Source organism: Dromiciops gliroides, chromosome 2 (assembly GCF_019393635.1).
Source record: "Dromiciops gliroides isolate mDroGli1 chromosome 2, mDroGli1.pri, whole genome shotgun sequence".
Taxonomy (NCBI): domain Eukaryota; kingdom Metazoa; phylum Chordata; class Mammalia; order Microbiotheria; family Microbiotheriidae; genus Dromiciops; species Dromiciops gliroides.
Genome location: NC_057862.1, coordinates 114,941,632 through 114,968,645, shown reverse-complemented (window position 1 = coordinate 114,968,645; position 27,014 = coordinate 114,941,632). Strand labels below are relative to the sequence as shown.

Genomic DNA, 27,014 nt, shown 5'->3' with positions numbered 1-27,014 from the left:
AAACACTTTTGAGGAGGGATAGGATGAAAGAAGATAGAAAATAGAGTAAATATCATGGGGAGAGAATAAGATGGAGGGGAACAGTTAACAATAGTAACTGGGAAAAAATTTTGAACAGAGACAAGAGTAATATAAGATGTTGATGATGGTGATGGTGATGAACCACTGATGAGGACTGATTCATGAGGACTGATTGTTGTTGATGACAAAATGTATGGCACTTACTTTGCTGGGCTATTGTGAAGAAAATTCTTTGTCAAGTTTAATGTAATATATAAAAGTTATCTATTATTGTTTCAATAATCAACCTCATGGGTTTACTGTAAGGAAATCTCTCTCTAAAGTACTATGTAAATGTAGTTTACTATAAAAAAATGATGAGCAAGATGCTATCAGAAAAACCTGGAAAAATTTACATGAGCTGATGCAAAGTGAAATGTACAGTATACAAAATAACAGTAATATTGTAAGAAGATCTGCTGTGAATGACTTGGTTATTTTCAGCAATGAAATGCTCTAAGACAATTCTGAAGGTCTTATGAAAATGCAATCCATCTACAGAGAGAGAACTGATGATATCTGAATACAGATTGGGGGATGGGGGGGACAATGAAGGTTAAGTGACTTGCCCAGGGTCACACAGCTAGTAAGTGTCAAGTGTCCGAGGCAGATTTGAACTCAGGTCTTCCTGAATCCAGGGCCGGTGCTCTATCCACTGTGCCACCTAGCTGCCCCCTGAATACAGACTGAAGGATAATTTTGTTAGTTCCTTTATCTGAAGTTTTTTTTTTGTCTGTTTTCTTTTACAACTTGGATAATGTAGAAATGTTTTGCATGACTGTTCATGTATAACTTATGTTGGATTGCTTGAATTCTTAGGGGGAAGAGGGAGGGAGGAAGAGAATTTGGAACACAAAGTTTAAAAAAAATTGATGTCAAAATTTGTATTTTACATGTAATTTGGGAAAATAAAATTCTAAACATTGAAAATAAATAACAAAAAATAATGTAAGTTGTATTACTAGTACTTAGTGGCAACCACTGTTGTTTGGTTACACCATCTATGGAGGATTTATGAGAATTTTACATGATGTGAAGTGCTTTTGGAGTCATTTTGGATCATTCATTTATCTACTTCAGCATTGCAAAATATTGCCAGAGTGGCAAATTTTAGTTGTCCTCTTCCCCCACCCCTACCCTGTACTTAATATGAAGAGATTCCATTTTTAGTGATGGCCCTAGGTAGCAAGTGGCAAATATGTGTGTTCAAAGGAGTAAAAATAAGCTCCTAAAAATTTCTAAAAAAAAAAAAAAAAGAATAAGCTCCTTTCTTCATGGTCATATATGCCTTCTAGATATTTCTCCTTTCTAGGTCTCATTCTTCTTATTGTTAAAATGAGGGGTTTGAACCAAAATTCTCTCCAGCTCTGAAATTCTATGATTATAACTTATAAACGTAATTTTGCCACTACTTCAGAGGTCAGTAAATTTGAACTCTGAGCCTTGCTCTATATCCCCCAACCCTTAGCATCCACTGCCAGCTTCTTCAAAATATACAGCTGGGGCCCATGCATCAGTCATAGCTCCTTACTAAAGCTTCAGTGTGACAAAATTCACCAACAACAGCAAGGAAGTGCTGGAACACTAGGAGGAATGAGATTTTTCAGTAAATATGTCAATGCCCTTTTCTACTAAAAAACAAAAACCTAAACTCCCCAAAAAACAGGTCAGGGGATCAGATTCAAAAACAAGACCCTTATGCACAATACAAAAGGGTCTACTTTTGCTCAGAATACTTGCCAAAGTCAACCATCTAAACAATTAGGAGGAACAATGGAGAGAATAAAAGATTTAGATTATTACAGGGCCAGCAGGGAGATTCTACTCCCCTCCACCAATCCATACAACAGAGAGCCTTAAACTATACATGGATATACAGACATTGTTGTTGTTTTTTTTATCCTGCCAACTATGAATTTATTCATTCCAATTAATGAATTCATTCAGGATTCAAATTAATTCACCTATTATTCGCCTACTCTGGCTCCCAAAGACCATCAGAAGTAAAAACTGATTGCTACAATTTGGAGCTAAGTATAAGTATGTATCTCCTCGTAGACATACAGACAGACTGGCATGTCTGATACAGAAATATTATCAGTGTTCTCATAGACAGTTAGGTGGAGATATTAAAATCAAATAGAAACAGCCTCCTGCAAACTACATATTGACTTAGAAAATTACATATTAACATCGACACTGTTTTGTTTTTTTTAGTGAGGCAATTGGGGTTAAGTGACTTGCCCAGGGTCACACAGCTAGTAAGTGTTAAGTGTCTGAGACTGGATTTGAACTCAGGTACTCCTGACTCCAGGGCCAGTGCTCTACCCACTGTGCCACCTAGCTGCCCCCGGCACTGTTTTTAATGATAAAACACAGAGACAGCTGATGGGATTACTAATGATGTTTGTCTCAGACGGTGTGTGTGTGTACAGGGAATAAAGTAGAATAAAGAAGGATTTTCACTCACAAAGTATACAATCTAGGAAGAGAGGCAGAGAAAAGAATTTTGGCTCACCTGGCAAATGCCACTAATACACATATCCAAGGAATCTTTGTTGCAGCGAGTCCCATCGAGGACTTTGGGGGCCAATTCCACAACCAGGTTTTGCCCTCGAGCTTGGCACTTAAGGGCACAGGGTGCCACTGAATCATCATAGACAGGAAGCCATTCATAGTAGTGGCCTTGGTACTGGACGTCATTGTAGGCTGAACACTGTTGAGCTCTGAAATCACCAGCATCAGAAGGACAGTCCTAGAATCAGTGAAAGATGCATGTCATTCCCTTGAGAAACAGCTACACTTAAGGGCGGAGATGGTTCATTTGAGGTAATGGGGCATTTACTGGAGCACTGATCTTGGAGGCAAAGGGTGTTAAGTTTGAATCTCTTCTCTGGCCCTTCTGATTTATACGATTTTGACCAAGTCACTTAACCACAATGGGCTTTGGGTTCATTTTCTATAAAATGAGGGCATTGGGCTAGGTGACCTTTTTTTTTTTTTTAGTGAGGCAATTGGGGTTAAGTGACTTGCCCAGGGTCACACAGCTAGTAAGTGTTAAGTGTCTGAGGCCGGATTTGAACTCAGGTACTCCTGATTCCAGGGCCGGTGCTCTATCCACTGCACCACCTAGCTGCCCCTAGATGACCTCTTAGATCCTTTCTAGTTCTAAATTTCTGAACCTATAATTAATCAATAAATAAACACATATTAAATATCTACCAGATACTGTGCTAAGTGTTAGGGATACAGAAAGAGGCAAAGAACAGCCCTTGTCTTCAGGGAGCTTACAAACTAATGGGACTTTGGAAAAGCCTGCTATACAATGTGGGCCTTTCCAGGGAGATTACCTATTAAATCTTATAGAAATGAGATATGATATTACCAGAATTCATTTGACCTTTGATTACTGGTAGCCATATGCTATACTCAAACATGTATTCATCATTCACATTGAAGGAAAGGTTTCATAAATGAATTTTCCAGACACCTGAATCTTGCCCCCTTAAACCTCTAAGATTTGCTTTCTTTTAACTACTCTGGATAGAAAGTGCTTTTCAAAGGCATTATAAACTTGCCTGCCTTCTTAGGAAGAAAATAATCATGATAACAATGAAAATGACAATGTCTCCAATAACAATAAGCTGGTGTTTTTAAGGCACATTAAGGTTTGCCAAGTGCTTTACAAGTGTTATCTCATTTGATCCTCACAAGAAACCTATGAAGTAGTTCCTACTATTATCCTCATTTTGCAGATGAAGAAACTGAGCCTGAGAGCGGTTAAATGACTTTTCCAGGGTCACACAGATAATATCTGAGCCAAGATTTGACTTCAGGCCTTTCTGACTACAAGTTCAACATTCTTGCTCCTGTGCCACTTAGCTGCACAATATATTGAACAGAATTCACTATTTTCTCGATGATTATACTGAACTACACCATAGTGATTCTCTTTAGAGCTACTGCAGCATAAGGTTATTTGTCTCTACAATAAAACAGTATAATGATGTTGTGGTACAAAAAAATATCTTTTTAGTCTCTTGTTTTTAACGTCCCTTTTCTGTCAGCTGTGACTTATTAGTTTTGTCAGTGTGCCTGCCTCTAACTGGTGCTCCCTTTCTAAGCTGTTGCTTCTGCGTTATGGTGGGCTGAGAAAATCAATAGTAAACTTGTCATAACTGTGTGTAAACTAAAAATTAAAAGGGTGAGAGTCTAGGCCTAAGAGGGTCCCTTGTGAATAAAGTTTGTGAGCCTTCTGACTACTCAAAAGCCTGTTTTACTTACAGGTTTCTGAAAGGTTCTTGATAAGTGAGGTTGATATAAGGCAGGGTAACAGAGTAATTCTTATATTTGTTCTAAATTAACTCTACCTGAAGCCCAAGGAGACTTTCAAATGCTGGGAACAGATACTTTACAAAGCATGGGAAGTAAACTAAGAGCAAAAAGTAATAACCAGGGGCAGCTAGGTAGCACAGTGGGTAAAGCATCAGCCCTGGAGTCAGGAAGATCTGAGTTCAAATTTGGCCTGAGACATTTGAGAGTGTCATCTGTGTGACTCTGGGCAAGTCACTTAACCCACATTGCCCCCCCCCCCCAAAAGTAATAACCATTTTCTTAATCTCAGTTATACCATTTTGTTTCTCTTTCTGGTTTTATTCCAGAATTCCTACCACGTTTCTCCCACCCAAAACTAAAGCCCTTTTCTCTTTCATGTAGCAGGACAACATTTCCCTAGAGAACATACCTGAAACAAGAAGCTTCTTAAAACCTTAGACAGTTCTCCACGTAAAAATTCCCATCAAACATTAAGCTTAACCCAATTACACACAGGGATTGTGATACATTCCTCTAAAAATATTCCTGTGTTTCTTAAGGTTTTCTACAGGAAAGTTACTTTTATGAACCTCCCCCTCCCCAAGATATACTGCATCAATCCATCACATACTAAGGACTCTGCTTACAAAGGAAAGCATGTCCAATGTTAAATAGCCTCGGTGCAAGATGGAATGTACAGTCTTCCCAGAATTCTGTCCACACATGGGCTCTCACATCTGCGTTATAACAAACACTGGCTGTATTTTCATTGGATAGAAAAGTCAAAGACCCGAACATGTCATCCAAACTCTTGGGATACTAAATGTCAGATCACAAGGCTGCACCTGAATAATACATCAGTCCCTTCAGGTTGCAGGATTTCACTCCTGGCTGGAAAATATGAGCACCCTCCTAGATAAATGGATAACAGAAGAGCACTGAGCTGGGTAGAAACCAGGAGGATTTAGTACTAAGCCCAGCCTTTGCCACTAACTGTCTGGGTAACTTTGGGCATGCCAGGCCCCTTTTCTGGTGCCTTAGCTATAATTCAATTCAAGCCAAAATATTCCAATTCAAACTAATGAGCACTTGTTAAAGTGCACCTACTAAATGTCCGGTGCTAGGGATAGTAAAAAAAAAATTAATTATATCTACTAATCTGAAAAATTATAACTGGACTTATATGAAAAATTAAAATTATATGAAAAATTATAATTGGGCCATAAGTCCCATCTGGGTTGCTATTCAATTGTAAAATATTTTAACTGACTAGGCCTAATTTGGGGGGACTAATCTGACTAGAGGACTAATCTGGGGACTTCTGACTGGCTGGCTATCTGACTGCTATTAATTTCCAAGGCCAATCTGTTAGGGCCTTTTAAAAATTTCTCCACACTGCTCCACTCCCAAATTAATAAGCAAAAGATTAAGAAGCCTCTTAATTAAATAATCAAAGCAGAATTTATTTATAAAAATCAATGTAAATGATAAGGGTTAAGAAATGCAATTTATACAACCTGTCTGCTTTTGATATAATTAGGGCTGTTGCTGCCTCTTACCTTAGGGTATGCTCCAGCTTTCTCCAACTTTCACTCTTTTTCTCCTTCACTCCAGCTCTCCTGCTTTGCTTTTACTGCTCTGGTCCTTTCTTTTAACTCCAAGCCCCTTTCACTTTGTTGACCCCCACTCACTGTCTAACTTTCCTCTCTGTACTGCTGTGCTGAAACCCTGCATCTCTCTCTCTCTCTCTCTCTCACAGACCTCCTTGTGTTCTCTTAGTCCTCTGGTGCCTTTCTTCCTTGCTCTTAGCTTTTTCTCTGTCTCTGTCAGCCCCTCTCTTTACATAGCCTCAGTCTCCTTAGCATCCTTGTAGCAGCCCCCTTTCTGTCCGTTCCTCCCTTACTGTCTTCTTAATCTTCCGGCCTCTCTTTCACTGTCTTCTCCCCTGTATATACATTCCTTCTCTCCCCTCAAACCTCGAGCTCCCTGCACCCCTGCACATGCCAAGCTAATCTGCTGGCCATACTAGGGCTGTGTGCAGTAGGGCTCAAGGTGCCCATGCCCCATGCTGTGCACCTGGGACCTCCACACGGGCTACGCTAGGTCTTGGCAGGACAAGCCTGGGATCTCCGGGGCAGTTCTCCTCAGGGCATAGGGAGCTGGGGCTTTCTTCCCCCAGCCATCTGACCTGGCGTCCCGTAAAGCCCATGGGACTTTTTGGCTCAGCTGAAGTGGAGGGGAAGGGGCACCAGCCCCTCTTACACAGAAAAAAATCCCTGAGGGCCTAAGGCTTTTTAATCTCAGCCCAAAAGCCGGATCCCCAAATCAAAATAAATTTCCATAATAGAAAAAGAAAAATCTTCCTTCCTCTGAAAAATTTCACCTTTTCCCAGGTAATTCACACACAAGGAGTAATTACAAATATAGACAATAAGTACTAAGTATTGGGGGGGGGTGCTTGGGGAGGAAGTACAATACCAATGGGGGTATCCAGAAAGATCTTTTGTAGCAGTGGTGTTTGAGTATTGAATGGAGTTAGGCATTCCAAGAGCTGGAGGGGAGGAGGGAATGAAAGACTCAGATATTTGCTGCTGCTGCAGCAGCAGAAGGCAGAATGTGCTGTTATGGAAGTTACACAGGGTGTCCATAGGTCTGAGTACTGACTGAAGTTTCATTAGCTGCATTCGAGCTGTATTAGAGAACCAGGAGACCTGGTATCAAGCCATGCTTCTGCATATTCTCTGCAACCTTGAGCATATCAATTGAGCCCTCTCAAAGGCTCATCTATGCAATGAAGAGATGTCGTCAGACTAGATCATCTGTTAGGTCTCTTCTTTTTTTTTTTTTAATTAAAATTTTTTTTTTTTTTAGTGAGGCAATGGGGGTTAAGTGACTTGCCCAGGGTCACACAGCTAGTAAGTGTTAAGTGTCTGAGGCTGGATCTGAACTCAGGTACTTCTGACTCCAGGGCTGGTGCTCTATCTACTGCACCATATAGCTGCCCCTGTTAGATCTCTTCTGATGGCAAGATTGTAGATTTCATTCCATCATGGTGTGGAACCAATAACTAGATGGAGTGTCGCTCACTTCAAGACAGAAAGCTTATAAATGGGGATCGTCATTGCCCGCTGACTGCTCTATAGTATCTGTAGTGTGCTCTGTAGTGTGCACAAGCAGTAAGTATTCCAGATGTCAAAAGGGCAGTGCATTTTATGGCCCTTTTTCAAATTGGCTGGAAAAAAAAAAACTATTTCCAATGAGGTGAGTAACACATCTGGCTTTCTTTTTTTGAAACCAGATGTGGTTTTCCCTTTCTCTCAATCGACACAGCACTCTATACCTCTGTCACTGTGGAATTTCCACATTCTACAGTAGTTTATTGTTATTATTGAGCAGCATGGGGCAATGGACATAGCAGAGAATTGAAAGTCAGAAAACAAGTTTTTTAGTCATGAGCTGTCATTTCAGGTGTAACCCTGGACAAGTCAGTATACCACTCTGAGAATCACAGAATTTCAGATTTAAAAGGATCTCATGGTCCAGCTTGTGCAATCAAAATGTGAACAAACATTTCCTCTGCAACATAACTAATAAGTGGCCATTTAGCCTTTGATTGAAGACTTTCAATGCCAGAAAACTCATTCCCAAGGTAGTCCATTCCTCTACTGTTTGGTGGATGGCTAGATGCTACAGTAGATAGAGTACTGGGCCTGAAGTCAGGAAGACCTGAGTTAAAAATTCAACCTCAGACACTTACTAGCTGTGTGACCCTAAATCAAATCAGTTTTCTCATCTGTAAAAATAAGCTGGAGAAGCAAATAGCAAGCCACTTTGGTATCTTTACCAAGAAAATATTAATGGGATCACAAAGAATTGGACACAACTGATACAACTGAACAACAGCAACAAATTATTTGGAAGGCTTTTCTTATTAAATTTATCTCTTCGCAGCTTCTATCCTTTGTTCTTAATTTTGCCCCCCAGAATTAAGCAATGCTAACTCTTCCTCCATGTGACAGTCTCTAGGATACTTGAAGACAGCTATCATTTTCCCCTAAGTCTTTTCTTCTCCATACTAACCATTCCCAATTCATCTATTTTCATGTGGCATGAACTTAAATCTCTTAGTCATGTTGGCTGACCACCTCTGTCCATTTTCTAACCTATACATGCTCTGCCTAAAATGTAGCATTCAGATCAGATCCCCGGTACTCCAGATGGGATCTCCTCAAGGGACAAGGCAGAACTAGCATCATCTCCTATTTCTGGATACTAGATCACATTAGCTTCATAGGTTGCCTTTGTCACACTATTGTTGTGTATGACTTTGTATGAACTTGGGGTACAATAAAACCTCCAGACTTTTTCTATAATAAAATTAATAACAACAATCTAACTAATCTAACCCATCTAGGATTTTTTTCTTTTCTTTTCTTCTTTTTTGCTTAGTTTTGAGATTGAGTCTCCCTATCTTGCCCAGGTTAGAAATACAGCAGCCACTCACAGGTCTGATGCCACTGGTGATCAGCTCAGAACCACCAAACTCCTTTGTTTCTGACCTTGGCTGATTCTCCTTAGGAAGCCTGTTTGCTATTTTCCTACCTCCAGGGCCTCACCACATTTAGGCTCTTAGAAGAACGGATTGTCATCCGTTATAGTATAATCAGAGCTCTCATCATAGGTGACCCATTATTATACTCATGAAGCTGACTTTTTTTTTACTCAAAATGCAAGATTTTGTATTTTTCTCTATTAAATTTTATCTTGTTGGAGTCAGCTCAATATTCTTAGCTTATCACAATAATTTCTTCGAACCTTGACTTTGTTATTTCAGCTGTGATTCTTCTGCTACTTCGGTAAGCACAATCTCTAGGCTTTTATTTAAGTCCTTGATGAAATGTTAAACTGCACAAAACTGAGTATTGATCCCTGCAGCTTCTTAATCTCTAAAAATGGGGGTTAATAATATTAATACTCTCTTCTACTGGGAGCTGTTAAGAGGAAAGTAATTTGGAAAGCTTAAAGGACCATAAAAAGGTGAGTTTTTATTTGGGAGTATGCCTTATCCCTTCCTTACTAATCTATAAGCTACACAAAAATAGGGTCCATGTAGTATTCATCTTTGCAATTTCATCATTGTGTGTTTGGTACAGAGCTCTGCATATAACAAATGTATAATAAATACTTGTAGAATGAAAAAATTAAGTTGTTATGGAAGCACATTAACAAGATCATTTTTGTTTCTCTACAAGTATTAATAATATATATTTTTCTAAAGTCTTTCCAGACTCTTAGGAAAAACCCCTTGGAAAAGTGGGTGGGATAGGTCAGGACCAAAGGAAAAAGGGCTTTTCATTAAGGGAATGAATTGGTGATAACCACAAACTAAGCACAGAATATCTTTTGATTAGGTAAGAACTTTGTCCATGCTCCCCTGTGTATGACTTGATATTGACTCATCCAAAGGACATTTCTTCCATCTGTATCCTGAGCATTAAACTGTTCCATCTCATGGGAAGTACTCTCTTCCATTTAAGGGGAGGCATTCAAACTACCTGTTATTCAATTTAGATTCTTAAGATAGACTGTAGGAGGAACCTCATTAATTCCTTGAAGAGAGTGGTCCAGGAGGAAGGACAATAGACATATGGTTGCTGGATTCTGGAATGTTAATCTACACTGAACTTTTAAGTTATCTTTTCCTTGTTCAAGATTCCTACAAATGTTAACCTGAAATTGTTTTGGGGCAGTCATGTAGGAGGGCGAGGGAGACTATAACAGTTTTCACATCTCTTTCCAAGACAGAAATGGCTTGGATACAGATTAATGTTAAATTAAATTGTTTCTAGCTGACTTGTGACTAAATTGCTAGTATGTTATTAGCATAATTTTTTTCTACTGATCAAGGAAAGAACATAGAAAACACAATTATTGAATAAGGAAGTACTATACATAAGTGTTTTAACAAAGGAAGGAAATAAGCATGTATTAAATATTTACCATGCACTTGGCACTGGGCTAACCACTTTACAAATATTAACTCATTTGATCCTCACAACAACCCTGTGAGGTAGGTGCTATTATTAGTCCCATTTTATAGTTGAGGAAACAGAGGCTGAGCGATGTTAAGTGACTTGCCTGGGATTACACAGCTAGCAACTGTCTGAGGTCTAATTTTAACCCAGCCTTTTCTGACTTTAAGCCTAGGTCTTTATTCACTGGATCACCCAGCTGCAGTAATATTTCATTATATCCATTCAATGGGCATCTACTTTCTAATGTTTTGCTATTAAAAAATGTGCTGCTGTGAATATCCTGGTGTGCATGAGCACTTCCTTCTTATCAATAATGTTCTCGGGGTATATGCCCCGAAGTAGAGCCTCTGGTTCAAAAGTCACTTTATCTGCAAGATGACATCCAATCTGTATTAATTCACAGCTTCATCAACAATGCACTAGTGGACCTATATTCCCACAACCCTTTCAACACTAACTAATCTCATCTTAGCTCATTTGCTGGGTGTTAGGTAAAACTTCAGGTTGTTATGATTTTCATTTCTCTTATTATTAGTAATTTGGATCATTTTTCATATAGTTGTTAATAGTGTGTAATTCTTCTTTTGAGAATTTTTTTTTCATACCTTTGACCACTTCTCTATTGAAAAATGGCTTTTGGTCTTATGCATACATCTGCACACCTATACCCACACATCTGCTAATTGTCTATGAATTTTGGATACTGAACCTATTTAACTGCTTCCCTTATGTGTAATTTTGTTTGTGCAGAAGTCCTCTTTTTATGCAATCAAATGATTGATTTTATCTTTTATAATTGCCTCTATTTCTTTTTCAGTTAAGAATACACCTTCTGGAAAAAAAAATACACCTTCTGGGGGCAGCTAGGTAGTGCAGTGGATAAAGCACCAGCCCTGGATTCAGGAGTACCTGAGTTCAAATCTGGCCTCAGACACTTGACACTTATGAGCTGTGTGACCCTGGGCAAGTCACTTAACCCCCATAGCCCCGCAAAAAAAAAAAAAAAAGAAAGAAAGAAAGAATACACCTTGTAGCTGTAAAAGGCATATTATCAGCTTCTTTTCTAAAATTTTTATGGTATGATCTTTAATATTAAAGTCATGTATCCATTCAGAATTTTTAGTAGAATTTGATATAAGATGCTGGTCTAAGCCTTATTTCTGCCAGAATGCTTTTTGATTTTTCCAATAGTTTATACACACACGCATACACATATATACACAGATACATTTTAATTTGTTCCCTCAATTAAATGTTAAATCAATTTTTAAACCTTTTAAAAAAAGTTTTGAGTTCCAAGTTCTATCTCTCCCTCCCTTTCCCCTCCCATATATGGTTTCATATATATATATATATATATATATGTATATATAAACCATATATGGTTTCAATTCAATATAGTTTATACATGTGCAATCATATAAAATATTTCCATATTAGTCATTTGGTACAAGAAGATGAAAGAAAGAAACAAGCAAACAAAAAGAAAGAGAAAAATAGCATGCTTCAGTCTGTATTCAGTCAATATCAGATCTTTCTCTCAAGGCAGATAGTATGCTTCATCATTAGGCCTTTGGGATTGTCTTGGATAATTTTACTGCTGAGAATAGCTTGTTATTCACAGTTTTTCACTGTACAGTATTGTTATTACTGTATACAACTTTCTCCTGGTTCTGTTCACTTCACTTTGTATTAGTTCATATAAGTCTTTCCAGGATTTTATGAAATCATACTGCTTGTCATTTCTTTTATTCCCAATAGTTTTTAATAAAATAAGGAATGATTTCCTAAGTAATCTGTGTTTTTGAGTTCATTGATAACTGTATTATTGAGTTCCATTATTTCTGATTCTCCCTGGTCTAGTCTGTTTCATTGACCTTTTTCTATATCGTTTTAACCAATACATAGTGTTTGGTGATTATTGTTTTATGGCTTTATCTTCTAAAAATATATATGAAATTTGACAAATAGGGTAGCTAGGTGGAGCAGTAAATAGAGTGCTGGACCTGAAATCAGGAAGATTCATCTTCCTCAGTTCAAATTTAGTCTGACACTTACTAGGTGTGTAGCACTGGGCAAATCAATTAACCCTTTTTGCCTCAGTTTCTTCATCTGTAAAATAAGCTGAAGAACGAAATGGCAAACCACTCTAGTATCTTTGCCAAGAAAACCTCAAATGAGGTCACAAAGGGTCTGATACCACTGAGATGATTCAACAGCAAATTCTGATAAAGATTCTTCCTTGAAGCCAATTAAGAAAACATTCACACAATGGCAATTAAAAAGTTACCTATGGGGGCAGCTAGGTGGCGCAGTGGATAGAGCACCGGCCCTGGAGTCAGGAGTACCTGAGTTCAAACCCAGCCTCAGACACTTAACACTTACTAGCTGTGTGACCCTGGGCAAGTCACTTAACCCCAATTGCCCCAATTGTTACCTATGGGCAATAAAAATATTAGAAGATTCAAAACCAACTACTGGCTGGAGATCATTATATAAAAGAAAGACAAACTTGAACTGAATTAACTAAAATTAAATAATCTTGTAAATAGTTGTACCTGCACAATAAAGTCTTAAAGGGATAATCTCAAGGGTTGTTTTTTTTTAAATAAAACTCGCCTGATTAGGCAGTGTGAGGAATACAAGAGTTGAAGTCAGAAAACCTGGTCTTGACACAACCATGTGCCTTCTCTGCTCAATAAGCTCCAATGACCCAATAATTGTGAAGCTCATCTAAAAACTCTTTTGCATTTTTAATGCCCTTTGAAGCTTGGCTTCCTCCTACCTTTGGAGGCTCATTGCACATTACTCCCCCAACATGCATTCTTCAGTGCCAGCAAACTGGAATGGTTTGCCATTTCCTTTTCCAGTGGATTAAAGCAAACAGAGAATAAGAGACTTTCCCAGGGTCACACAGCTAGTAAATATCCGAGACTAGATTTGAACTCAGGTCTTCCTGATTGCAGAACCAGCACTCTATCCACTGAGCCACCTAGCTGCCTTAGGATTGCTGATTTCTTTCAAAGTTCAGATGAAGCACCAGCCTCTACACGGGCCCTTTCCTGTTAATCACAGCTATTAGCACCCACCTAATCCAATAAATCACCTTGGATTTATACATGTATATGTCACCTTCCTTGACAAAAGGCAGGTTCTTAGATGGCAAAGATGATTTTAAATTTGCCTTTGCATCCCTTGCATCTGACCTAGTAGCAGACATATAATACATGCTTAATAAATGTTTATTAGTTATAGAGAGCACATGGTTTTAGGTCCACATGGTTTTTCTCAGCTCTACAAAGCTCCACTAACCAGGACGGGGAAAAATGTCAGGGGCATGTCCATACTACATTATACTAATGATCCTAATCCTAGGACAGTTTTTTTCTAATCAGATTTTTTCATTCTGTGATTTACATCTCCCTTTGAAGAAGCTAGATGTTGACATATAATTTTATGCAAACTAACAACTGTAGCAGGCTTTTAGGGGTTTACAAACTTATCTCTGCCAGAGATTTGTTTCTTTTGCTTAAAAGGTCCAAACTCCTTTTTTTTTCCTTCTGAATATTTTAAATGGAATAGAACAGGAGAAAATTTAACTGTTGCACAATGGTTTATTCTTATTTCTTCAGAGAAGGCAGCAGCTTGGCATCTGAATGTCATTAATGGTCTACCAAATAATACTGAGTAGTGTTCATGTACACAGTGTTTGGAGACTGTGAGGAATAGGAAAAAAGAAAAGCTACACATTCCTGATCATCAAGGAGTACAGTGCCCCACAGATAGTAGGAACTTAACAAATGCTTATTGCTTGACTGATCAATTGGTTGAAGGAGCTGAAGAAAGAAGCAAATATAAGGTAGAGGATGCTTGGAAAATTGAAAAATGGAAATGGAAAGATATGAAGAATCTGATGTTTTATTTTAGTTTATTTTTGCAAAGTGTTTATGAAAACCTATGGAATAGCCTGCCTTTTAAACAAAATCACTGCCAAGACAATTGTGGTTTTAAAAAAACCCACAAAATTAAAAAGGTCAATCATAGATTAAAAATTCACATGCTTTTCATTTATGGAAACTTTGAGTTACACGTTTCTGCCTGAAATACTGTGCCGAGAACTACTTTGCTAAAACTTGTTGAACCTCCTGCTATTCGATTACAAATCCAGATGAAACCAATTTCATGGTCAAATGACTCTTGTTCTTTTCATAGAAGTGACATATGAAGTTGTGCTTCATCTGTACTTGATACAAGCTTCAGAGGTAGCATGGATCATATGGCAAAATGACATTTACAGACAGTCTGTTTCTGTCACCTCTTGTACAAGGCTATACAAAAACAGCCAGCATCTTTTTCAAGGGCTTCAAAAAAACCTTACATTTATATAGGATATAAGATGAAATACACCAAATTTTCAAGCTAAAAAGACTTCCATAGCTTGACAAGTACTGCTGGTCTTTAAATATATTTGTGTAAAACTCATGCATTTTTAATGACCAATTTTTTGACCTCTGAAAATTCCTTTTAAAAATTGTATAAAATGAACTGTCAACTCTTATTGAAGACCTTTACTTCATGCACTTTTAAATCACAAATAGTACCTACAGCTCTAACTTGTGGTTGCACAAACAGACCACAAAATATTTCCTGTAGGGGGAGAGGGGAAAAAGAGGATTTACATATTGCAGTTTGATTGACCATTCCTCTAAGTATGTTAATGGAATCACAGAAGATCATAGTAGGCTAAAGTCTGAAGAGACCTTAGAATCCAGTGTTCCTCAAACTAATTTAGCCACATAAAGCTTTGGAACTTGAAATATATTGATGAAACCCATAAATATAGGTCTGAGGAGTCTTGGGGTCTGGAATAATGCCAGGATAAATGGCTTTGGAGAAGTTTGGGAGCAATATAAAGAAAATTAAGCTTATTTTCATACCAAGAAATTGTTGCACATTATAAGCATTTTGTATAAATATATAATTTTACATTTAATGTTTCATGGGAACATATAACTTACCTCCAAATTTTTTCAGAATCCCTATTCACACTATAGCAGGGCTCCATGAAACAGTCTGAGAAACGTGGCACTAATCCAACACCATCAATCCACAGATGATGAAATTGATGGCCTGACCAGGGAAATAACTTTTTCAAAGTCACACAAAATTAGTGGAATATCAAAAGTTCATAAGATTTGGACCTGAAAGTGGTCTTGGAGATCAACTACTTTTAACACCTTCACTTTATACATGAGTAAATTGAGAAGCAAAAGAAGTAATTAAGCACCTAGAATTCAGATATCCTGAGTCCACATCAAGTGTGTGCTTTCCAGTAGACCATGTTGGTTTATGTTACACACACTAATGAAGAATCTTTTGGCTTTGTGAAAAATGTCATATTCATAAAATAAAGTCAACAAAACCCCCCGATATCAGTTATATTTGCTATTGTCCAATTTGTGTATTTTAAACTGAATACACACATTTGAAGGAATCCTACCCTAAGTTTTATCACTACTTTTCCCTCCTCCCTTTTTTTGCATATAGTTTGGGTATACAAGAGCCTCACTGACATCCATAGCAGCCCACAACACTTCCAAGTGAGGTCCAAATGAAATTAAAGTATAAATGGGAAACATTTAACAACACAAATAAAAATACAATAAAAACAAATAATAATAATATTAATATGGGGCTGCTAGGTGGTACAGTGGATAGACTACCAGGCTTGGTGTCAGGAAGACTCATCTTCCAGAGTTCAAACCTGATCTCAGACTAGCTGTTTGCCTCTGGGCAAGTCACTTAACCCTGTTTGCTTCAGTCTCCTCATTTGTAAAATGAGCTGGTGAAGGAAATGGCAAACTACTCCAGTATCTTTGCCAAGAACACCCCAAATGGGGTCATGAAAGAATGAGACAAGACTAAAATGACTGAACAACAACAAATATTAGCATGTGGTTGTCTAAGTCTATGCATCCCTCAGGGATCCTTATATGTGGGGTTGTTGAGTGGCTCCTATTTCTATTTGAATTTTCAATAGCTTCCTAACTGGTCTCCTTGATTCAAATCTTACCCCATGACAATCTGTCCTCCACACAGTCACCAAATTGACATTCCTAAAGCACAGGTCTGATCATGTCATTCTCCCACTCAGTAAATTCTGATGACTCTCTCTTATCAATAGGATGGAACACAAACTCCTCTGGTTGTCTTTTAAATTCCTTTATAAGCTCACATGAATCTACCTTTACAACTATATTAAATATGACTCCCCTTCACGTACTCTACAGTCTAGTCAAACCAGCCTTCCTGCTATTCCTTACACATGACACTCTCCAGCTCCCATGAATATATCTTTGTATTGGTGGTGCTTCCTACCTCCTCATCTTTGTCTTTTAGAATCCTGTTTCCCTCAAAAGTTTTTTTGTGCACCATCTTCTCCATGAAGCCTTTCTAGGTCTCCATAGCTCCTAGTTCGTCCTCCCACCCATGCTCTCAAAACACCTTATATCTATTGTAAATATGCTTATTTACACACATGTTCTCTCCCTCCATAGAATATAACCTTCTTAAGTGAGGGGAACTATTTCAGAGTCTTTGTATTGGCAGACTTTAGCATGATGCCCAGCACGAAAGGAATCCTTAATAAATTCCATCCAAAGGCGCAACATTAGAAATGTCAAGAAACAATCTCTTTCTCTCCACTGTCTCTATCCATTCTGCCTTCAACCATGTCCATACTTCCTCCATCTCACAAAGTTATCTTTCCTGGTCAACTGCTACCACCCTGGGTCAGGCCTTCATGACTTCACTGAAGATCAACTACCACTGCAGCCTTTGATGGAGGAGGGCTCTCCATCTCCCTCATTCACACTCCTGTCAAAGTTACCTTTCTAATGTGAAGTTCTGATCATGTCTGGTACTAAATCTCCAAAGATTCCCATACACCAAACAAATAAAATCCAAATTATAGCACATAACTTGGGAGGAAGATGTGAATTTGAATCCTGCCTCAGACACTTAGCTGTGTGAGCCTGGGTAAGTCACTTAAGTTCAGTTTCCATTGATAGATCTTCATCGAGGTTACGCCTTCTAACCATAGGTGTCCCACAGGGCTCTGTCCTGGGCACTCCTCTCTTCTCCCTCTATGCAATTCTACTTGGCAGTCTCCCATGGATTTAATGATTATCTCTATGCTGATGATTCTCAAATCTACCTATCCTGAATTAACCTCTCTATTGACCTCAAGTCTTGCAGTTCTAATTGTTTTTCAGACATATCCAACTGGATGTCTAGCCAATATCTTTAACTCAACATGTCTAAAAGTTAACTCATTATGTTTCTCTCAAAACTTGTCCCCTCCTCCACACTTCCTATTACTACTAAGGACAATACAGTCCTCTCAGACCAACAGGCTTTTGACCTAGGTGTCAACCTCAACTCCTCACTGTTTCTCACCCACCATCTCCAATCTATTTCCGAGGTCAAAGCTGATTTCACCCTTTGCGATATCTCTCTGATACTGCCAACACTCTGGTCCAGTTCCTCAGTAACTTATGCTTGGACTACTGCAATACTCTTCTGGTGGACCTACCTGCTTCTGATCTCTCTCCAATCCAATCCATTCTTCAGTTAGCCACCAAACTCATTTTCCTAAAGCAGAGGTTTGACCCCATCACCCACCTACTCAATAAATTCCAGTGACTCCCAATCACCTCAAACATCAAATGTCAAACCCTTTTTGGCAGTCAAGCTCTTCATCACCTAGTCCCATCCCATGTCCCCATTATCTTTCATCTACTTATATCTTATTCTTCACTCTACTCTTTGTTCTATTGGCACTGACCTCCTTGCTGTTCCACAAACAAGACACTCCAGCTCTTGGCTCTGGGCATTTTCTCAAGCTGTCTCCATGCCTGGAATGCTATTCTTCCTCCTCTCCACTTACTGGCTTCCCTGGCTTCCTTAAGTCACAACTGAAATCCTTTCTTCTATAGGAAGCCTTTCCCAACCTCTCTTAATTTTGATGCCTTCCCTCTCTTAATGATCTCCTATTAATGCTGCACATAACATGTTTCTGTATGTTTCTTTGCTTGCTGTATCTTCTGTTAGATTGTAAGCTCCCTAAGGGCAGTGACTGTCTTTTGCCTCTTTTTGCATTCCCAGAACTTCACATCATGCCTGGCACATAAGTAAGCACTTAATAAATATTGACTGATCAATTTAACATTTCTCAGCCTCAGCTTCCTCATCTGTAAAATTGAGACAGGTAACAATGGTACCTGTGCTAGAAGGTTGCTCTGGACAGATGAGATAACACATGTAAAGTGCTTTGCAAACCTCAAAGGGCTACAGAAATGCTAACATTATTATTGTGTCTAATTGTACCCCTTATACCATAAACTCCTCTATGCCAGAGACCATGCCATTCATTTTTCATTTAATTCTATTACCCAATACAAGTGTCATCCCATTAAATCGAATGAGTCTGCTGTCAAACTGCTGTCCTCATTTCTTTTTCTTTTTCTATTTTTTTTTAGTGAGGCAATTGGGGTTAAGTGACTCGCCCAGGGTCATACAGCTAGCAAGTGTTAAGTGTCTGAGGCCGGATTTGAACTCAGGTACTCCTGACTCCAGGGCTGGTGCTCTATCCACTGCGCCACCTAGCTGCCCCCCCCCATTTCTTTTTGATGTCTTTTTCCCTTCATTTCCTTATTACCCATTCCTCCTAACTCACTATAATTTGGCTTCTATCCCCATGACTCTATTGCTGTTGCACTGCTTAAGTTCTAAACAGCTGTGCCCTAGTTCTCCATGACCACTTTGTTCTTTTAAATATTTTAGTACGTACTCCTTTAAAAACTCCCACTCCCGGGGCAGCTGGGTGGCGCAGTGGATAGAGCACCAGCCCTGGAGTCAGGAGTACCTGAGTTCAAATCTGGCCTCAGACACTTAACACTTACTAGCTGTGTGACCCTGTGCAAGTCACTTAACCCCAATTGCCTCACTAAAAAACAAAACCAAAAACAAACAAAAAAAACCTCCCACTCCCATGGCTGTACTATCTCTACTATTCTTTTTTTTTTTTTTTTGTGAGGCAATTGGAGTTAAGTGACTTGCCCAGGGTCACACAGCTAGTAAGTATTAAATGTCTGAGGCCGAATTCGAATTCAGGTACTCCGGACTCCAGGGCCGGTGCTCTATCCACTGTGCCACTGAGCTGCCCCTATCCCTACTATTCTTTTTTTTTTTTTTTAGTGAGGCAATTGGGGCCAAGTGACTTGCCCAGGGTCACACAGCCAGTAAGTGTCAAGTCTGAGGCCGGATTTGAACTCAGGTACTCCCGACTCCAGGGCCGGTGCTCCATCCACTGCGCCACCCAGCTGCCCCTATCCCTACTATTCTTAAAGCTCCTTCTTTTCCTTGTCTTTTCCTTAAACTGTAAATATCATATAAGCCTCAGTTCTGGAGCTTCTAATTTTTTTCTCTCTCTACAGCCTCTTCTTCATTAAACTCATTCATTTTCATGTCTTCAACTACTGTCTTCATGCTTATTCATAGTGGAATACATAGCTCCAGTCCTGACTTGGATAATCTCTCGACAACCAATTCCTATTTTAATTACACATCATAAACATCCCAATCAGAACAATCTTTTCCCCCCTTTTTAAGCTCAGTCCCTTTCTCTGTGCTACAATTTCTACAAAAGGCATCAACGTTTCTCCTCATCAAAACCTAGAATTAATCCATGTTTTTCCCTATCCATCATCATCTATAGTCTATCTGTAAATATGTCTGTCAAATATTCATTTAGAATATTTCTTTGAGATATGTTCTTCCTTTCACTCCATTTCTACTCTTACTACTTTATTATAAAAGAGTTATTACCCCAAGTCTTGACTATAAAGACCTCCTACCTGATCTCTCCCAGAGAGTCTTTTTTTTTGGGGGGGGGTCAGGGAAATTGGGGTCAAGTGACTTGCCCAGGGTCACACAGCTAGTAAATGTCAAGTGTCTGAGGCCAGATTTGAACTCAGGTACTCTTGAATCCAAGGCTGGTGCTTTATCTACTACACTGCCAAGCTGCCCCTCTCCCAGAGAGTCTTAACCTAATATCTTTAAACCTGTTTTTTGAAAATATATTTTAATAGCTATATCTCACTATAATTGCTTTACTTTGTAATACTATGTATTTTATTTCATGCATTTACTAACATTATTCTGCAAAGGGGTTCATTGGCTTCACCAGCCTGCCCAGGGGGTCCATGGACACAAAAAAATTAAGAACGTCTACACAGTCTAGACTCTAGAGCCAGTGGCAATATGCTTCTGCACACTGTCATCCAAGTAACCTTTCTAAAATAGTTTTCAACATGCCATCTCTAGTTCAAGATTATGCATTTGCTTTAAAATGCCTATGGTCTTTTCATTATTATCTATTGATCACATTGGCTTAGCATTTCTCTCTTCAACAAGAAGGAAGAAATCTTTGAGAGCAGGAATTGTGTTTCATATACTCTATTTGTATTCCTCACTGTGCTAGGCTACATAGATACCCAATAAATAAGCAAGAAATTAACTGAATTGAACTTTGTGGATATAATCATTATGGATAGATTGTAAGCTCTTTGAGGTCAGGAACTATTCTATTTTGAGCTGTATACCATCTGCCCAGTGCAGTGCCTAGCACATAGTAGGTGCTCCAGTGAAGGTGTTATATACCTCTTTTCTATTCCTCACTATGCTAGGCTACTTAGGCACTTAATAAATAATAAATTAATTAAATTGAACTGTTGTGTAAGTAACTTGTAGAAAGAATACATAGTTCTAGACTTGATTTAGATATCTTCTTATCTCCAATGGCCTTTAGGATATTTTAATTTGAGGGTGCCTTGAGGGCAGAGACTGTGCCAATTTTTTTTGTCTTTTTATCCCCAGTGCCTAGTATGGGGCACATGTTTGTTTTAGTCATTTTCAGCTGTGTCCTGCTCTTCACGATCCCATTTGGGGGTTTCCTTAGCAAAGATACCAGAGTAGTTTGCCATTTCCTTCTCCACTTCATTTTATAGATGAGTAACTGAGGCAAACAGGGTTAAGTGGTTTGTCTAGGTTATACAGCTAGTAAGTAAGGACAGATTTGAACTCAGGTCTTCCAGACCTGAGGAACAGCACTCTATCCACTGTACCATCTAACTGCCCTATAGGACACACAATGCTTGTTAATTGATTGGAAACTACTCCAAAGGAAACTAGTAGGATTTCTCATGGTCTTCCAGCTTCCTAGGTCTCAAACACAGGAAATTTCAGATTCTATTATACTGGCATGTGGAACAGCAACAAGGTTGGGTTGGTTAGGCAGCTGCTGTGGCTTAAACAAGCCAAGTCAGCACCAAAAGACAGTCACGTATCAAGATCTAGTACAATCAGCCAAGGGACCCCTAAGGATGTCAGCAAGATATAAAGAAAGAACTAGATTCTGGATGTTGAGACGATGTATTTTTAAGAATCCTACATGTTAGGGGCGGCTAGGTGGCGCAGTGGATAAAGCACTGGCCCTGGATTCAGGAGTACCTGAGTTCAAATCTGGCCTCAGACACTTAACACTAACTAGCTGTGTGACCCTGGGCAAGTCACTTAACCCCAATTGCCCCGCAAAAAAAAAAAAAAGAATCCTACATGTTTATTTCTTCAACAGTAAGAAAACTAAAGTGCAGAACTTACCTTGGGTTGCCTGATTCCAGAGCAAAGTCTGGGCTATTGCAATAGATTCCTAATTTGTCAAATTCCTGGTTGATTTCAAGAGTCAACTCATTTTTAAGCTTTTTACACTTTCCCTGATATTCCATCAGTTATCAGTCTTCTCACCCTTAGTTACCTTATATTTATTGTGTATATATTTAATATTGCTAATATATGTTCATACTGACTCCCTTATGTGAAGGTAAGCTCTTTGAGGGCGGAGACTTTAACTTTTGTTTTTGTATCCCCAGCCCTGAGAACAGTGGTTACCCCATTGTAGATTCTTAATAAATGCTCTATGAATGACTGATGATGACTGACTGACTGAATGCTTTCTGTCATCTTTTGTACCTTAGCTATCTCTAGATCTCTGGGCCTAAGGAAAGTGGCCCTTTCTGGCTAAGGAGATACTGAAGAAAATGACAGTTGCAGAAAGACTCCTAATAAGTTATTTTCTTTGCCTTTTCTTTCAGGTTCTCTTTAATCATAAAAATAACATTTCATTTTATGAAATCATTTCATTATTAACACTCTATTCTGTGGCCAGGGAGAGGAAATATGTCCCAGCCCATCATAAGAAGGTAGCTCAATCCAGGATGAATTTTTTCGTCTGGTTTAATTTAACCACACTTACATAGGTGTGGCTTTAGTCAAGGTTTTGTCCTGGACAGATGTGGAGATATTTCCAAATATGGAGTCATTTTAGAACTTCTGAAGAATTCATGGCAAAAACAATAATATTTATCAAGAAAAATTTCAGTGGCATTGCCTATTACATATATTTTTGGAAATATTTTTCCCCGATTCATATTGTCATAGCCTCAAACTCTGCTAAGCTTATTGCTCATATTGGCAAATTCCATTTGGAATGAAGGTATCCCCACAACTCCAGACTAAACATAAAGTAACTGAAGAATTTTCATAATTATCATCTTAATCTAAGTACTGAAAGTCAAATGATCCTTTTAAACTGGTGAGCAGATTGTTTGAAAGATAGATATTCTTTTATCCTTTCTGATCTTTACTGCTTTAAAAAATTGTAAAAGGAAGTCTTAAATATCTTTTAAAAATATCTTAATGTAGAACAATTTAGGATAAGTTCCTATGAATTCTCCCCAAATGTGTAACTTCCTTGTAATTCACATGAAATATTTTGTATCCAATTTGGCAGTAAGGCATGCATTCAAGAAGGGTAAATTCTAAATCTGTGGTCAATTAGGCGAACAGTCAAATCTCTTTAAATGGGTAACAAGAGAGTGAGGAAAGAGTATTATGCGCCATTAGCTTTTAAATACATACCACAATAATATGTCTTTTAAAAGTTTCATTAGAATATTTTTTTACATTACAAGACTTACATTATTGCTGCAGGTTTTGTATCGGATATTCTGCCCTTCACAGCTCCTAGGTAGAGAAAAGAGGATAAGGATTCTGAATGAAAGTCGTGATTATCCATAAGCAAAAACATGACAACGATCTTCTGTAAAAAAAAACACCATACCTACATGGCCTTGGACAGTTCACGTCATCTCTCTAGGCATGAGTTTCTTTATCTCCAAAATGAGACTGATGAACTAGCTGATTTCCAAGGTCTTTTCCACTTCTACATCTATGACCATACTCTTTCATCTGCATATGAGACAGCTGGTAGCAGAGAGTGCTAGGCTTGAAACCAGGAAGATCCAAGTTCAAGTCAGGCTTCAAACACTAGCTGTGTGACTCTGGGCCAGTCACTTAACTTCTGTCTGCCTCAGTTTTCTCAACTATAAAATGGGGATAATAATAGCGCCTCCCCTCTGGGGTTGGTGTGAGGATCAAATAAGATATTTCCAAAGGGTTTAGCACAGTGCCTGGCATGGAGTAGGCACTTAATAAATGCTTATTTTCTACTTTGATTCCTTCCTATAATCCTGTAACCAGCACATTTGACTTCCCTCTTCAATGACTTTAGCTTTAAACACTGTCAATCAATAAACAAGGATTTATTAAACATTTTGTATGTGCCAGACACTATCTTAAGCACTGGGGATATAAAGTAAAAGCAAAAACTGTCCCTGTCTTCAAGGAGCTTACATTCTATTGAAGAAAATAATGGATACATAAATCATTATATACAAAATAAATACAGAGTTCAGGGAAGATATCTTTTGAAGGGAAGACATTAACAGCTGGGGAGGCCAAAACCAAATATAAATGAAACAATGTATTCATAGTGCTCTGTAAACCTTAATGCTCTATTTGTCAGCTACTATAATCATCTCCAAAATAAACTGCTGTCCAATTAACATATTACATAAAGGATAAATTTTCTGGTTGCACATATGTAATATTATTTCTTTGCAAGCATTGTTATAACATAAGCAGAATGCTCATTTAGCACATTTTTATCACCTAAAATTAAGTGCATGAAGAGATTTTATTTCAATATTATTATAAGTAGAAGTCATTAATAATAATGATAATAATTGTCCACGTTTATATGGTACTTTAAGATTTGCAAGTGTGAGAAAATAACAGGGTTTTGGGAACAGCCAAAGGCCCCAACTCTAGGGGATTGATTGGATTGACTGACTTCACTGATTAACTCACTTAAAATTAATTCAATTAAAACCACACCTGCCTGGCCCTCAAGAGGGTGTGTTCTCAGAGGGTGTGAACTCTGACCTCAACACGGGACCACCCTCAAGTCCAGTGAACCAATGGATTTGGGGGATGCTAGCCAATTAGATTGAAGCAGTGTATAAGGACTGCCTTTCCTCTGGACAAAGAAAGAGCTTTCACTTTCAGTTTGTCTCTCCAACAGGCTCATGGTGGAGGACTTGAAGAAGAACCAGGCCAGGTTGGAGCTCTAGACTAGATAGGCCTTTTCTTAACTTTCTCACCCAGGTGTTCTCTTTTTACTAATACTTGGTATGCTTTAATACATGCTTAATGCCCCCAAACTGGTGCTAAAGCTTCTAATTTATTAGTATCAAATATATTAGAAACCTTAGCTAATTTTTCCCTAAACTTGGGACAGAAATAAGGCGACCACACATTAAATTTTACATGTCACACCCGTCACTTAACATGCATGACCTCATCTAATGCTCCTGATACTTCCTGCAAATTAAGTGCTATTATGAGGCCCAGTTTAACAGGTAAAGAAACTAATGCTTAAAAGAGGTGGTGATTTCCTTGGTTCATACAACTAGTGAGTTTTTGAGGTGTGCTATGAACCCAAGTCTCCCTGACTCTGTCTCCAACTTTATCTTCTACCCCACACTGTTGGCCCAATCCTGCAGAACATTTGTGACTTCTCTGATATGGGCAGGCCCTCCATTAAGACAAATCATAGCCTTTCCTCAACTTAGTAGATTTTCAAATTTCAATTCAATTCAGCAAGCATTTATTAAGTGCCTACTACTACATGCAAGGCACCATGTAATAAGCACATGCAAGGTCCTTTGGTTCCTACTGGGAATACAAAGACAAAAACCTGCCCTTGGGGAGCTTACAGTCTTTTGTCATGAGTTATTGTGGGCAAAAATTTAATTATCTAGTGGTAGTCTTTTGCCAATAAGATTTTCTGATCTTAGAGCAACCACCTATCATTGGGTCTATTATTAAAACCTCTCCAGTCTGCATATGGCCTATCAAAACTCATTCTCTTCTGGTTAACATAACCTTCAAGAACACATAGTTACTAACTTAACATGATGAGTAAGATTTAATGGAAGCAGGAGATCCTATTCAGGACAAAATAAATATGAAGTTGCTTTCATAGTGAGAACCAACAAAAGTCTGATTACAGATGGCATCAGACAAATCTTACCTGTCTCTTTCCACAGCATCTCACCTCCACCAAGATCTTTAAAAAATAGAATATATTCCATTCCCCTTGTCTCCCAAGGTTTTTTTCTGTATTTTGATAACTATATTTCAAAATAATTGGCTTCTTTTGTAATCCTATGTATTTTATTAAATGCATTTAAAAACATCTTTATGAAAATGGGCTCTCAGCTTCTCCATACTGCCAAGGGATAATACAACAAAGGTTAAGGAACCCTGTTTGAAGGGAACTCAAGGGGTCCCAAGTCTCTCTCTGCCTCCATGCATGGTCTAAAATATGTCACTCATTATGATGTAAACCTTGTCTGTAAGTAGATGATGTGGCCAAGTTTTTATTTCTTTCCTTCCTCTTCAGTGGGAATGAGCAATGAGTGGTTGTCCTCTTTGGCTTCTCCCTTTCCTTTGACGGCTGGCCAAATGCTTCTCAGAGAGCAATGCTTTCACCAGGGAAAACCCAGGGTCAAGGGAAACCACGAGTCTGCTTGTTTGGGAGGGGCTGGAACAGTTTTCTGCCTTAAATCCTATTTTACTCATTTAAAATTCTTCACAATTTCAAATAATTTTAAATATTTGTTAGTCTGGGATATATGGAAAAACGTGCCAGTCACCTAAAAGGGAAAACTTGGGGTGGAGGAGTAGGAAGGATGTTGTTCATTCATTAAAAAAAAAATTCAATGAACCCCTTCTGTCTGTCTGGCATAGTTCTATGACTTAAAGAGGCACAAAAATGTCTAAGGAATGATCCTTAACCTCAAAGAGCTTATAGTTTACTGGGTGATATAAGACATGTAAATACAGAGACCATACAAAGCAGTAGAAATTGAGTGCTATATTTTTTGTCTGTTTGGGGGAGTGGAGGGGGAAGCCTCGACCTGTGATTTCACCCACAAAGGGAGATCCCAGACAAAGAAGTGTGTGCTCACTCGCTCTCTCTCTCTCTCTCTCTCTCTCTCTCTCTCTCTCTCTCTCTCTCTCTCTCTCTCTCTCTCTCTCTAAAGCAGGCAACTGTTTTGTTACGAAGATTTACAGAAGTGA

The 27,014-nt window shown here is 38.5% G+C and overlaps 1 protein-coding gene across 1 annotated transcript in view; it reads right to left on the bottom strand.

Annotated features, from left to right (window-relative positions):
• ADAMTSL3 (ADAMTS like 3) overlaps positions 1-27,014 on the bottom strand; it is a 584,778-nt gene that overhangs the window by 282,878 nt on the left and 274,886 nt on the right. The window contains exons 5-6 of the mRNA XM_043989606.1: positions 23,507-23,552; positions 2,579-2,815 (exon numbers count right to left, since the gene is read on the bottom strand). Of these exons, the coding sequence (XP_043845541.1) occupies positions 2,579-2,815; positions 23,507-23,552 (283 nt within the window). The remainder of the gene's footprint in view (positions 1-2,578; positions 2,816-23,506; positions 23,553-27,014) is intronic.